Genomic DNA, 12,727 nt, shown 5'->3' on the forward strand with positions numbered 1-12,727 from the left:
ATTCTCAGCCTGAACCGCAGCGCTGGCCTGCACTTCCACCCTCTCTGCCCTTGTGCTTCATCGCTGTGGGCATCACTCCCGCGTCAACTCCTGCTTCTTTCCACAGCTCTTTTTTTCTATTCTTATCATCGTCATCTCCGCTCCTTTTCTCGCTGTCCTCCTCCATCCACTTTCTCTGCCCTACTTTATTTGGCTCAGAACAAGCTCACCCAAGCTAAAATAAAAAGCCAAATCTGATCAGGCCGCTGGATTGTGCAGCAGACAGCAGTTTGACCACGGACAGTCATGCAAATCCAGAAAAAAGAAAGTCAGATCAAAGGAAAGCAATTACATTTATGGATGGTTGAGGTAATTGACCATATCCTGTTTCAATTTAACGTTGTGCCACAGGCCGGGGAGGGAGGGGGGGGGTTTCCAAGCTGCTCTTGTTAGGTCGGATGACTGTAAAGATGCAATTTTACTTTGGAGATATGACAGATTAATTCATTTATGGTTATGCTTGAGTGTGAATGAACAAAGAGGCATGGGCCAGAAGATGCTGTCTCTCAGGTAGGATGTCCTCTTTTGCCCCCTGTTGGTGAGAACACAAACCTGCACGACCGCACTGACAGTCAGTCTGCAGAAGGTTGTAATGTGGTCGAAGGATATTTTACATTACTCTGCTGCCATGCAGATATATAATAATGCGGTCTTGTATTTGGTTATAGTTAAGACTAAAATCTTTTTTGGTCTGTGTCTAATCCAAAAAATATCCTACAATAGAAATGTACATACATAAGCTTTAGCTGAAGCTAGCTGTGACTGCACTGCTGCTAGCCTGAGCTGAGCTTCCTTCCTTTCTTCCTTTTCTTCCTGTATTTTAAAATCATTTCTGATGCGTCTTAGTAATTGAGTTTGCTTTACCTTGTAATAAGACAGCAGCTAAATCCAAACAATGTAGAAAAAATAACACCATGAACTCGTCCTGCTAAAAGCTAGCTAGCATAGCTCGGATGTGTATCTGAAAATGACCTTTTTTCTTTTCGGGATGGTGGGATAATGACCCTACAAAGGTACAAAGTTCAGGTTTTACTACTTCTGTCCTTTGTTATACACATTCTCAACTTTTTTGGCCCTGTGTTTTACTGTTCTATGATCCATTATGTAGACTATTGTGCTTTGATCCATTTGTTTTCAATAATATTCTTTTAGAAAATGCATTCACATCATGTCATGTGACAACAGCTCCATTAAAGAGCTCTTTCATCATCAAGACTTCCATTAAGATGAGAGTTTACTCTTCACTGTGTGAGTGAGTTCAAACTTTCTTGTTTGCAGCCTCTAACCATCTTCCAGAGGTCCCTGACCACCATGCAGATCCAGATCCAGGGTCTGCTGCAGTTTGCTGTGCCTCTCTTCCCTACAGCTGAGGTATCACACACACAAACAAGAGGCTATGACTTTCACACTGTGTCATCTAAGTCAAATTATTTAAGGAGCAGCATTAGAAGGACCCCATCATACAGATAAGAACATGCTTTGCTGTGTGATCTCTCCACAGAGAGACCTACTGGGTATCCAGCACTTACTCAACTCCTCGGAGGCGAGTCTGCACCAGCTGACCGCCCTGCTGGACTGCAGGGGGCTCAACAAGGTTCGTTCACTGCATCCTAATTGGCATCACAGCAGCACAACTAGGTCTTACAGGAGAGTAAGTGGCCACACAGGACTGCAGCATCGGACTGAAAGTGGAGCTGGGAAGAGAGCATAATAAAAACAATTTGAAATCTAAGGAGCTCCACTTTTCTAAACTGTGTTTACTTACCAGTGGACATTTGAGCTTCCTGCACATAGTAACTCACACGATGACTGCAGTGCAGTTTACGTGAATAATGTTTGACCTCCCACTGAATCCCACACAGATGTCAGTCACTGTAGGCCTTCCTGGAGATTCAAACATGTCAGTGCGAACCTCTCGATATGACTGCCTTTTTGTTTGTGTTATATTATGTGTTTGACCTCTGTAGGACTACCTGGATGCCATGGTGGGGGTGTGCTACGACGGGGTGGAGGGTATGCTCTACCTCTGCCTCTTCTCCACCCTGGCAGCCTGTGCCTTCACTGTCATGCTGTGTGCCATTCCCAGGGCGTGGAGACAAATTGCCTGCAGGTCAGTTCGTTCTCTGCTCGCGTGCCTGCCTGCGCGCCCTCATTTCCTCGTCCTGCAGCCATCTCTATGCAGCTTCACGTACTGTATGAGCCAACCAGTGCGTGCGTGTGAATATTTTTTCAATTGCACCAGTGTCCAGACGTTTTGCTACAAATACAAATTCACTCGTGCGAGTGCAAGTTGCTCAGTATCGAAATACCTCAATTAACTTATGCAGCTAATAATTCAGTGGCATTTATCTGCGTTTACTGTGTGCTTCCTTCCTGTAAACTCAGCTTAAATTTTAAACTTTGCTGTTTGTCCATTTAAAGGGCCATAACACAGATTCTGCATAGTTTAACCCATTCAAATGTACTCTCGCTGATATTACGATGCATACTTTAGTTTAAATGAATCTTCTGTCCTTCAGGCTAGCAATGTTTTTTTTTACCTATTTTGATAAGCAATGCAGAATAACATGCAGAGAATAGAAACTGGCTTAAGAAAGGCAATCTGTCACAATGAAAAATTTATCACCTCTATTTCTCTGTCAGTTACATTATCATCAGGCATGCAGGTGTAAGCAGTGGCTGTTTTGGAATCGTTTTTTTGTCAAGACACGCTGACACTTGAGATGTAAATGCAGGAAACCACAATATTCACATTATCTTTGTCGCCGTGTCTGTTTTCCAGGTTTAGGGTTAGGGCACAGGCTATAATTATTGATTATGCAGGAAAAAATAAATAATAACAGAAGAATTTGTCACTCAGTATGTCCTATATTTTGGAATATCGGGACGTAAAGAGGAGGTATACATGCTTTTAGTTTGTTAGGCTTTGGGCTGCAACTTGTGCCTTTTGTTTTTTTAGTCTATATTTGTTGACATTTAGGCTAATTGGCTCCATTACAGTATGCCGAATTAGCTATTAGCAGCTCCTGTGTGCAATGTACCCACTGATGTAAAGAAAATTACCACTGGATCACTTTGACCCTGAAGAAAACCTAAAAACAGGATGATTCTCAGGCAAGTTCTGTAATCATACAGTGAGGGGCGTCTTTTTTCCTACGATTTCGAAGCAGATTCATGGAGGTTTGTTTGTTATGGACATCAGAGGTAATGAGATAATCTTGTGTAATCGTGTAAGTCACACTGAATATAAGAACATGTGTATCATGTCATATTTGACTGGGTAATGACTCAGAGAGGAAGTAGCTTGAATACTTCGTAATAATGAGCCGTGTCACTGCCAAATCCACAAGCCAAACAACACTTCACTTCCTGTTGGTTTTAGAGCACCAGAACACACCAGTCCCTTTCACCTCACATCTCTTCCCCCACACCCCCTCCTTTAAGCCAATCATCTTCCTCCTCTTCTGCTGATGTTTCTCCAGAGAACGAGATTATGACGACATCGACGAGGAGGATCCATTCAACCCGCGGGCGAGGAGGATAGGCTCTCAGAACCCCAACCTCACCAACATGCACAGCTTCTGCAGCTACAGCAGCAGCATGGGCAGCCAGAGCAGCCTACACCCGCCCGCCCCGGCCGTCTCCAACGCCCCCATGTCTGAGTACATGTGAGCGAGTAATGAGTGTGATTTCTGCATTTCACGTCTTTGTAATTCCTCCAGCGTCTCAGTCGAGTTTTTCGTTCTTTCTCAGGAATCAGACAGCTCTGTTCGGAGGAAATCCGCGGTACGAGAACGTCCCTCTGATAGGACGAGGATCTCCACCCCCGTCGGTGCGTTGGGTCCCAGAGGCCAAGTCCTTCCTATGATGTCACTTCCCTCTGAGCTAACAGACAGATTTAGCCTTTAAAGCACAGGAAACTGTTTTATTAGAATAACCGGTGATAGCTCATGTTTTCACTGTGCTGGGCCATATCTAACAGCCTTTCTTCAAATCAACTTTTTAAAGGATTTCTAAAAGATATTTAATGAGAAACTCTGCACACGGTGCCTTCTTCTGCCCTCCTTAACTCACAAGACTCTGACTTACAGTACTCGAGCAAGGAGAGGAGAAGTAATGTAGTTAATATTTAATCATGAACTGAGCATCATTTAGGCCAAATTCCCAGGAGGGAGTGACACGGGTCTCAGCCCATAAACTGGCTCACTGTTGACATTAAAGGTTTTCTTCCTCATTGGATAAATTCGCCTCCCGCTGGGCCACTTGTCTCCTGTTACTGTACATCACGGAGATAAAAATAGAAACATTTTGGATTAAATTTTCATTGGGCACAGCCTTTTAATGACGTGCTGCACAAGTGCGTGATGAAATGCTGCAGTTTGTTGCTCAGTGCAGGTATTTAATCTACGTTAGATCAGTGTTTTTTAACCTTTTTAAAAGATCATTTAGGCAGTCCTGTGAGCATCACGTCAGGAAACACAAACCAAATACTTTTGATAAACTGCTTATCTTTGTTATCGTGCGTAGATGTTTAAATTCCACAAAATTGTAACAAAGATCGATATATTTCTACTTTTCATGTTAGTATTTTAGCACAGTTTGACGACGAAGAAGAAAAGTTACTTAAGTCATCATTCTCATTAACCTTCAGCCTAAACTTCCAGCTCGAGTTAACCAAAAAGAATGTGATGTACTTTCTCTTATGACTTCTTTCCTAATTAATACCAGCAAGTGATGTATAATTAAATTCTCCCTCATGACTACAACTGTGCAGCACCATGCAGCAGTCTGCAGCTAACAGCTTCTTTTATATATTTTTTGTTTGTTCGTTTGTCATGTGTATGTTTGTTTGTATCTTTCATTTCGATATTTCCTCTTTTTTTAATCAACTTTTGGAGATATACTCTCAGCAGTATAGAAACCGAGTAAGTCTTTTAAACTCTTCCTCAGGATTAACTCCCTCACTTCTCCTCTGTTGCATCTCTGTCTTTTACCTCTCCTCCACCTCCCATCTCTTTGTTCGGTTCCTGTGTAGTTTTCCTGTTTGGCATGGCTTTTGTCTCACCGCCTCTTGTCCTCATTCCAGAGAGTCTGTTTGAGTTAGTGAGGGTTTGTCTGCCCCTGGCGTTCACAGGGTGGTACTGCAGTTATGTCCCTGGATTTCCTCACAGTTAGCCTCCCTGTGCATGCAGTTCTGCCCCAGTCATTCAATTCTATAGCTTGTACTGCCACAAGGTGTTAAGCACCGGGCGTTGTGTAGCGCTATAGAATTTATCTTATCCAGGTACTGACAGATTTGCAGTGATGTTACAGTTGTTCCTAATGCAATTGATTGACATGTTGCCAGTTGCACATTTCATGGGTAATGGATTGATTTGAGCCAGTTCTGCAGACATGAGTTTAAGGAATACGCCCCAGAAAATCTATTCTTTGAGAATAAAACACTCAGCGCCTGTAGGCTTGAAGGTAGCTCTTTAACATTCGTGGCTTCCTTCTTTGTGGCAGTAGTCAGCCTGGATTCACAGCGCTTACAATGGATTCCTGTAGCGTCCCACAGTGGTGTGAAAATGCATCATAACGTCCATAGAAACGTCTCAAACCACTCCCACAGCATCATCCACCTCTCTGCCGTGGATCTTGTGACGACAGCAAAAGGTATCCAGTTGCAGGTATTCAGTCAGAACAAGCCAACAAGTCCATGGGGGTCTAATCAGGCGGGCAGACGTCTGAAAGGGCAGGCAGGAAGACAAAAAAGGATGGAACGCATGAAGTCTAGGACCGAGGGCAAAGGGCAGATGTGAACACAGGGTAGGCTGATGAGGGAAAAGCACGTGTGCAGCTGGGTGTGGAGGACTAGACAGTGATAGTGGTATCAGTCATCTTATCAAACTCCCAGCACAAAGGCGAGTAAGCGTATTTCCAGTAGCATATTTAGCGATTTATTGGTAAAGGCATTACCGCCACAGTCTGGGCTGCCACTGGAGTCCATCTCTAACGTCTGTGAATCCAGCTACAGCTGCCGAGCTTCAGTCTTTAAAGAGCCACCGTACAATCCCACACGTGCACTATTCCTTTAAACCCCATGGCATTTTCTTTCTTTTTTACCTGGTGATTAGGCTTAGCACCGTACCTGTGAAACCTCACCTGCGGCTCACAGTATCGGCCCGTAACGCTCTGTGTGTTTACCTTTCCTCCGCAGTACTCCCCCAGTATGAGGGCCACCTATCTGTCCATGACCGAGGAACAGAGAAGACAGTTTGGGAACGACTTCCAAGCATAGACTTCTTTATCTGTCGCAGGAGGGAAATGGCACCCCGTGCACGCACACACACTCACACACACGCACACACACACACACACACACACACACACACACACACACGCTCATCAGACAAAGTGTGTGTGGCTGTTTGAAGCATCACAGAGGACAGTGTGTAACACGTCGTTAGTCCAGGACTCCAGCCTGTGCAGTCTCAGGACGATGGAACCACATCTGTACCGTTCTCTCCGTGTCCTTCGCTCACACATGATTAATCACTCTTTTCTGTCATTAGTGGGGGAACGTGCTGTCAAATTAAACCTGCTCTTAATACATTGTGTTGAAAAAAAAAAAAAGAAGGTGTGATGGCAAAGAATTCGCTGTCTTTATGAAGACGATTAATAACTTTGATGAAAACAGGCGATAGAAGCGTAGCAACGTTTTCACAACGACGTTTAAAAAAAGATGTATGTGATTTAAAACGAGTCGTCTCTCCTGTTCTGAGAGTTCTTCTTACGTTCAGGTCTCCAAAGAGAAAAGTCTGATCATGACGGCCGCTGTGAACATTATTTTCCGCGTTTTGCGCTTCGTGCTCGATGTTTGTGAAGCACAAACCCAGCGCTGGCAGCACGCATCGGGAGGTATCGTTGAGGTCTAATTTATTTACATTCACACAGACACATGCCTGCAGGTGAAGCTTTGTGTGTGTGAACCTCCTGGAGACGAGACGACCTTGAGACCGCGGCTCCTGTATATAAGTTGTACAATAACAGACTGTTGTCTCATTCCGATGTGGTTTATTTTGTTTAAACAATGTGCCATTTTTATATATTTTTTCTAGTTCTGTGTGTCACATAGATCACTTTTTTTTTATTTTGTAATGGGCCATTAATTCCTGTTCTTTGCCCATTTAATCCAGCTAATACAAAAAAAAGTTGTAGTTTCTGTCATAACTTGGGAAGTTGTGCTGCTCTAACCACAATTAATGAGAATATTCAGGTAATGATTTTCATTCAGTCCAAACCACCCAAACAGTACGTCTGTACTGACTAACAGTGATTCTCTGTAGGGATTTACTACATGCAGTTTGGTTTATTAATTATTTTCTTAAGTGTCATTTCTTTCAGCATGTTACATTGTACAGGCACTGAGAGCGGTGCTTAAGTTCGTGTGCGACCTTTAAACTTCAGGGTCTAACTGTGAGTTGAATAAACCAGTTTTGAGTACAACTCGCCGTGTCTTCACTTTGTTATTGGGTGTTCGGGTGCTTTGGGTGCAACTTCAGTGTCCAAGCCACTTCGATGCATGTTCCCGTCATCAATCAGAGACTCTAAGATGTTTTTTTTAAGACATGAACCCTCTGAACATACTGAAACCCAGACCCATAACTTGTTTGCTTCCTCACATGAAAAACAAATGGATGCAGCTGCATTAAAAGCAGGTTTGTTAGCCAAAATTTTCAGGCAGTGACTCTGGTGATGACTGAGCGACTGTGTGTCCGTTCATGTAAAACTTGATGGCTATTGTTAAGCGTCCGCTCTATTTCTCCACATTAACGCTGAGGCCGTCATGCTGTTCCACACTAAGGTGATTATGTTCAGTGATGTCTTTGTTCCAGAAAGATTATAGATTATGTTTGTTGTTAATTAATCTTTGACTACTTCCTGAATAACTGATTGATTGTGTTGCCTGTAAAATGTCAGAGATAATTGCAAATTCCATTCATTTTCCAAAGAGGATGTTTGGATTTGAAGGAAGGTTTAAACACAGGTCGCTGATGAGGGAACTGGTTTTCTGAGTCTGCTGGCAGTGAAAGTAAATAAGTACATTTACTCAAGTACTGTACTTACTAATTTGAGTTAAAACTGATACTTTAATTTTACTTGATTTCCCAAAAGCACCTATTTTATAACTGGTGTTATGTGTAAACATGCCACCATGTTTAACATTACTGAGGTTTTTGTTAGAATTGAGCTGATGGTCTAATAATAATAATAACAATAATAATAATAATAATAATAATAATAATAATAATCTTCATTTATGATCATTTAAAGTTCCGCCTCAAGTCAAAAGTGTTTTGGTTATTGTCATTTTCCTCAGATGTTTGAGCTTCACAGAGTCTGATACTAGAAGACTGTTTTCAAATTCACCTGAATTTACATAATCATGGTTGCGTATGCGTAGAGATGTTCACAGGTTTGAGATATTTTAATAAGAAGATGCAGATGTCATTTTAAGAATTGGTAACTAAGTAATTGAATCTTTTTTTTCCATTAAAACCATATCAAAGGCTTAATATTGTTCAAAGCAGAGTGGGGTTTATTTTGTCTTAAAACACGTCTGGAGGGAACCTTTAACATTTAATCTGATTTATTGAAATAACTGCACACCACACCTCATACACACCACTTCTGTCATCAGCTAAAAAACGGCTTTTTGAACATCAAAGCACATAAAGAAGATATCCTCCACACTTCTGAGTTTGCAGGATTTTTTTTAATGCAACGTACTGAACAGTTTACAAACCTTTTTGGCAGAGTTGTTTTTGTGGCTTTTATGTGTGATTTTTTTCAGTCTGTTTGTTTGTTTTTGTTTAATAATCTCTGGATTTGACTTTGTGGCCAACAAGTTGTGTGAGACTGCAGCTCAAAGGAAGGTCGTTATTATTTCTTCCAGCAGGTGTCAGTATAGTCTCACAAAAAGTGCTGCTCAGTGGAAGCTGAACTACAGAGAGAGTAGAGCAACAAAGACAATATATTCAATGTTTGACCTCATCAGCTTCACTGATTTTTGTAAATATCTGCTTATTATGAATTTGATGGAGCAACGCGTTTCAAACAAGTTGGGACAGGAACTAAATAAGTTGTGTAATCTCTCCAAAAACACCTGTTTGGATCATTCCACAGGTAAACAGGTTGATTGGTAACAGGTGATAGTATCATGATTGGATATGAAAGGTGCATCCTGGAAAAGTTCAGTCGTTCACAAGCGAGGATGGAGCGAGGTTCACCACTCTGTGAACACATGATTGGATAAAGGACATTACTACATGGGCTTGTCGGTAAAAACTGTTCATTTACAAATGCATTCTTTGTTACGTTTTACAACGTATTGGGGTTGCAGTACTCTAGAATGTAAACAAGAAAAAAAAAAACTTTAAACAGGTAGTAAGCGGTTGTAATGTGTATAAAACTAGCTGTGTTTGTGAAGGGAAACTAAAGAGAAAATACACACATACGAAAAAATAGATTAGATATGGGTGATTTATATATGTTTTTTTTAGCGCAATACTTTCTAAAACATGATTTTATAAATATTTTAATCGAAAGTAGTTAGCATTGTTTAGCTAGCTTTTACTGTAACACCTAGCTAGGCTGATAACTGACAACACTCCGCTGGTCTCCAAGGACAACGTGTACGCACGCGCGCATACACACATATACACACACGCGCAGAGAGAGAATCCCCGAGTGGCAGCAGGGCAGCGGAGGGAAGCGAGGACAGACCGGGAAGTGAAGATAGCAGGTCGGCTGCTGCCGTCGTTACCCACCTGTCCCTCCGCAGCTCTTGAATTATTCTTCGTGTTGCTAACCTGCTGAGAGGAAACCGGACGAGCCGCGGAGCGTCGACGCACTTTGGAGGACGGAGACGGACTAACGTTAGCCGGGACTCGGCTGACAGTAGGTCGTGAAGTGTTTGGTTCGGCGGTCGCTGCCGTTGTTATCCCGAGGAGTCCGTCAGAGACCATTAGCTAACTGGTTCGTCCACTAGTCGTTTGAGTGTGTGAGCCAAAAGGCTGCAGGTGTTTTCAGAGGAGGTGACATGCAGGTACCGACAGTGAGGAGGACCGTCCAGTGTCCCGTCTGTTGTTGACGCTCATTATCCTTCACTCGGACCGAAAGTGACCATGAAGGACACCGGGGAATCAAAGGACCACCAACTAACTGTGAGTTCAGACTACAGACCTCCCTTTTCATGTCGACTTTCACTCCCTGGCAGGCAGGAAATTAAACATTTTTATCATTTAGGTTAAACGAGTTTTCCCTTTGCTTAAACAGTCAGTTGTTATTGATAATAATTACGTTTAAACCTTAACCAAACAAGACAGAAACAAACCAGAAACCTGCTAATTACACACTCAGTGGCCACTTTAGCAGGTCCACCAGCACAATCTAATGTAATCTAATGCAACTGTTCCGCTATAAAGTCTACTTTTATGATGCCTGTAATGTTCAGTGTTTATTGACATTGTGAATTCAATCATAAATGTATTATTGAGATCATGGTTAAAGGTGTTGTACTGAGCTACTTTATATTCACAGGTGTTTCTAATTGCTTCCTATTTAATGAGGATATCAGGAACACCTTTGATTGTGACTCGGTGCAGCCGCCACTGTGACCTCAGTCCTAAAAAACAACCTTATAGGCATCATGAAAGAAGCATTAATGGCAGAATGGTTGCATTAGATTGTGCAGGTCTTCTGAATAAAGTGTATTTATCATTTCTAACAGCTCACATTGTCGGCGTACATGTTCGATTTCCCAGCCTGCACAGTGTTCTGCAGCCTACAGTATATCTGAATAATTGAAGTGGTTGTTTCAGCTGCCTGGCTTCTCTCTTGTCCAGCATGTAATACACTTTCTACAGGGTGCTGACAGAGAGAGTACTTTATTATTCCCCTTTGGTGGAAGAATGTGACATTAATATGATTATTATTATTATGCTATCCAGTGTTTGTAATGGAAGGCTAATTAACCCTCTGATGCTACAGGTGTGTTTCACCTATGAGATGTGGCTGATTGTGAGAAAATGTCATCGCTCCAATTTGTTTCAGGAGAAATTGACATTAATCAGGCTGTGAAGTTATTCAGAGTGGAATGTGGGAGTATATTAGTTTGTCAATCCCTTCATCCATCTGTTTTCTGTCACATTCAGGAGCAGGCGGCACGTAACCTATCCCATCATTCACTGAGTAGAAGGCAGGATGTGTCACCAGTCTGCCTCAGGGCTCACACTCAGACAGCCAAACGCATTTATACTCATTTTTACATTCAAGTCTGAGTTTCCAGTTTAACTGACATGTACGTGTATGGGCCGTGGGGCTGGAAAATAAAGAGAAAACACGAAATTCACGCAGGGTTCAGTTTAAAATGAGGAGCTTCTAAATGTGAATATAATTTATCTGTTTCAATAGAATAAAAATCTTACTTCTGTGTCTGACATTTGAAAGATTACTCATGCAATTTTTGTATTGTGCCTCGATGAACTGAACTCTGGAGTAATTTCCTTTTTTTTTTGTAATGGTCAAAATAGAAGACGGCTGCATCAGTACATCCTTTATAAATGAGAACAAATTTGAATCCAGAGTACTCGTGTGCTGTCAGTGTCATTCCTACCCATCAAGGCAGAGTTCAATTCATTTTCCAACCTGTCATCTCAGTAAATTGAATATCTCAGCGTTGATTAAATTCAAGGATGACTAAGTTCACTCTGTTCTTGCCACAGGTTGCTCTGAGGATCCGACCCATCAGCGATGCCGAGCAGGAGGAGGCGGCTACGACCGTGGCCCACAGAGTGGACGACCAGGTGAGATGGCCGTCCCTCGCTCTACCGCCGTGTGTCAGTAACCTGCTTACCTCGGTGCACATGCAGTATGCATGCACGTGGGCGAGTGGCGGGCTCAGCGTTTGTGTGCTTGTGTGAGAGACGGCTGTTGTCTCTGTTTCAGAACCCTCTTCTTTCTGTCATGAGGCCGCACAGATAAGGCATCTTCATGGACCTCGGAAAAGCCAGCATCTCTTTTTAAAAACCAGCTTGTTTGTAAAGCTCAAATGTCACATGTCATTTTAAAATGAATGCTGGATGACTCAGACCTGTAGCAAAGAGTGACCTTTCTAACAACTGATAGAAAGGCTCAAATTCTTTCAGAAGCACAGGGCTGAAAGCTTCGCCACAGTGAATGCCTGGGGTTTAATTGGACATCAGCAGTTGCTGAGCTGGGTAACACTTCTAACATTCGTGCTGATGGTAGTTCAGTCTCTTAGTGTGTCTGAATGATAGAGTTACAAACAGCGCAATTAGTAGTGATTATTTCTGTTATGGATTCAAATAACAGATATAATTGTCTATCAGTCAGCTAGTCTTTTAAAAGAGCCCTTCACCGATTCTAGCATTTCACTTCTGTATCACTCCTGTGAAAAGAAGAAGATTGATGCAGCAGATCCACAGATATCGCCTTTATCATTCCACGCTTTCCTCTTCCTCGTCAAAAATTGGCATCTACATTACCCACGATGCAACTGAAAAGTCTGTCAGAGATCTTGCCACATCGGTCTTGAAAAGCTTTTGAAATTGACATGCTTCAAAGTCAGTTAATTGGTTTATAAAGAAAATATCCAGTAGATTAATCAATAATGAAAATAAGC

The 12,727-nt window shown here is 42.2% G+C and overlaps 2 protein-coding genes across 3 annotated transcripts in view; both read left to right on the forward strand.

Moving 5' to 3' along the window:
- The window catches only part of ttyh2 (tweety family member 2), a 57,036-nt gene extending 49,509 nt beyond the window's left edge, over nucleotides 1-7,527 (forward strand). Inside the window, exons 9-15 of one of the 2 annotated variants that reach the window (XM_076760521.1) lie at nucleotides 1,318-1,410; nucleotides 1,541-1,633; nucleotides 2,007-2,149; nucleotides 3,522-3,707; nucleotides 3,793-3,871; nucleotides 4,938-4,964; nucleotides 6,239-7,527. In XM_076760521.1, coding sequence (XP_076616636.1) covers nucleotides 1,318-1,410; nucleotides 1,541-1,633; nucleotides 2,007-2,149; nucleotides 3,522-3,707; nucleotides 3,793-3,871; nucleotides 4,938-4,964; nucleotides 6,239-6,319 — 702 coding nt within the window. In that variant the 3' untranslated portion in view covers nucleotides 6,320-7,527. The remainder of the gene's footprint in view (nucleotides 1-1,317; nucleotides 1,411-1,540; nucleotides 1,634-2,006; nucleotides 2,150-3,521; nucleotides 3,708-3,792; nucleotides 3,872-4,937; nucleotides 4,965-6,238) is intronic. The other variant, XM_076760522.1, reaches the window with a different exon arrangement.
- A 2,211-nt stretch (nucleotides 7,528-9,738) lies between these two features.
- Nucleotides 9,739-12,727, forward strand: part of kif19 (kinesin family member 19) — a 32,391-nt gene continuing 29,402 nt past the window's right edge. Inside the window, exons 1-2 of the mRNA XM_076760743.1 lie at nucleotides 9,739-10,247; nucleotides 11,808-11,888. Coding sequence (XP_076616858.1) covers nucleotides 10,209-10,247; nucleotides 11,808-11,888 — 120 coding nt within the window. The 5' untranslated portion in view covers nucleotides 9,739-10,208. The remainder of the gene's footprint in view (nucleotides 10,248-11,807; nucleotides 11,889-12,727) is intronic.

The sequence above is a fragment of the Chaetodon auriga genome, chromosome 20, assembly GCF_051107435.1.
Source record: "Chaetodon auriga isolate fChaAug3 chromosome 20, fChaAug3.hap1, whole genome shotgun sequence".
Taxonomy (NCBI): Eukaryota; Metazoa; Chordata; class Actinopteri; order Chaetodontiformes; family Chaetodontidae; genus Chaetodon; species Chaetodon auriga.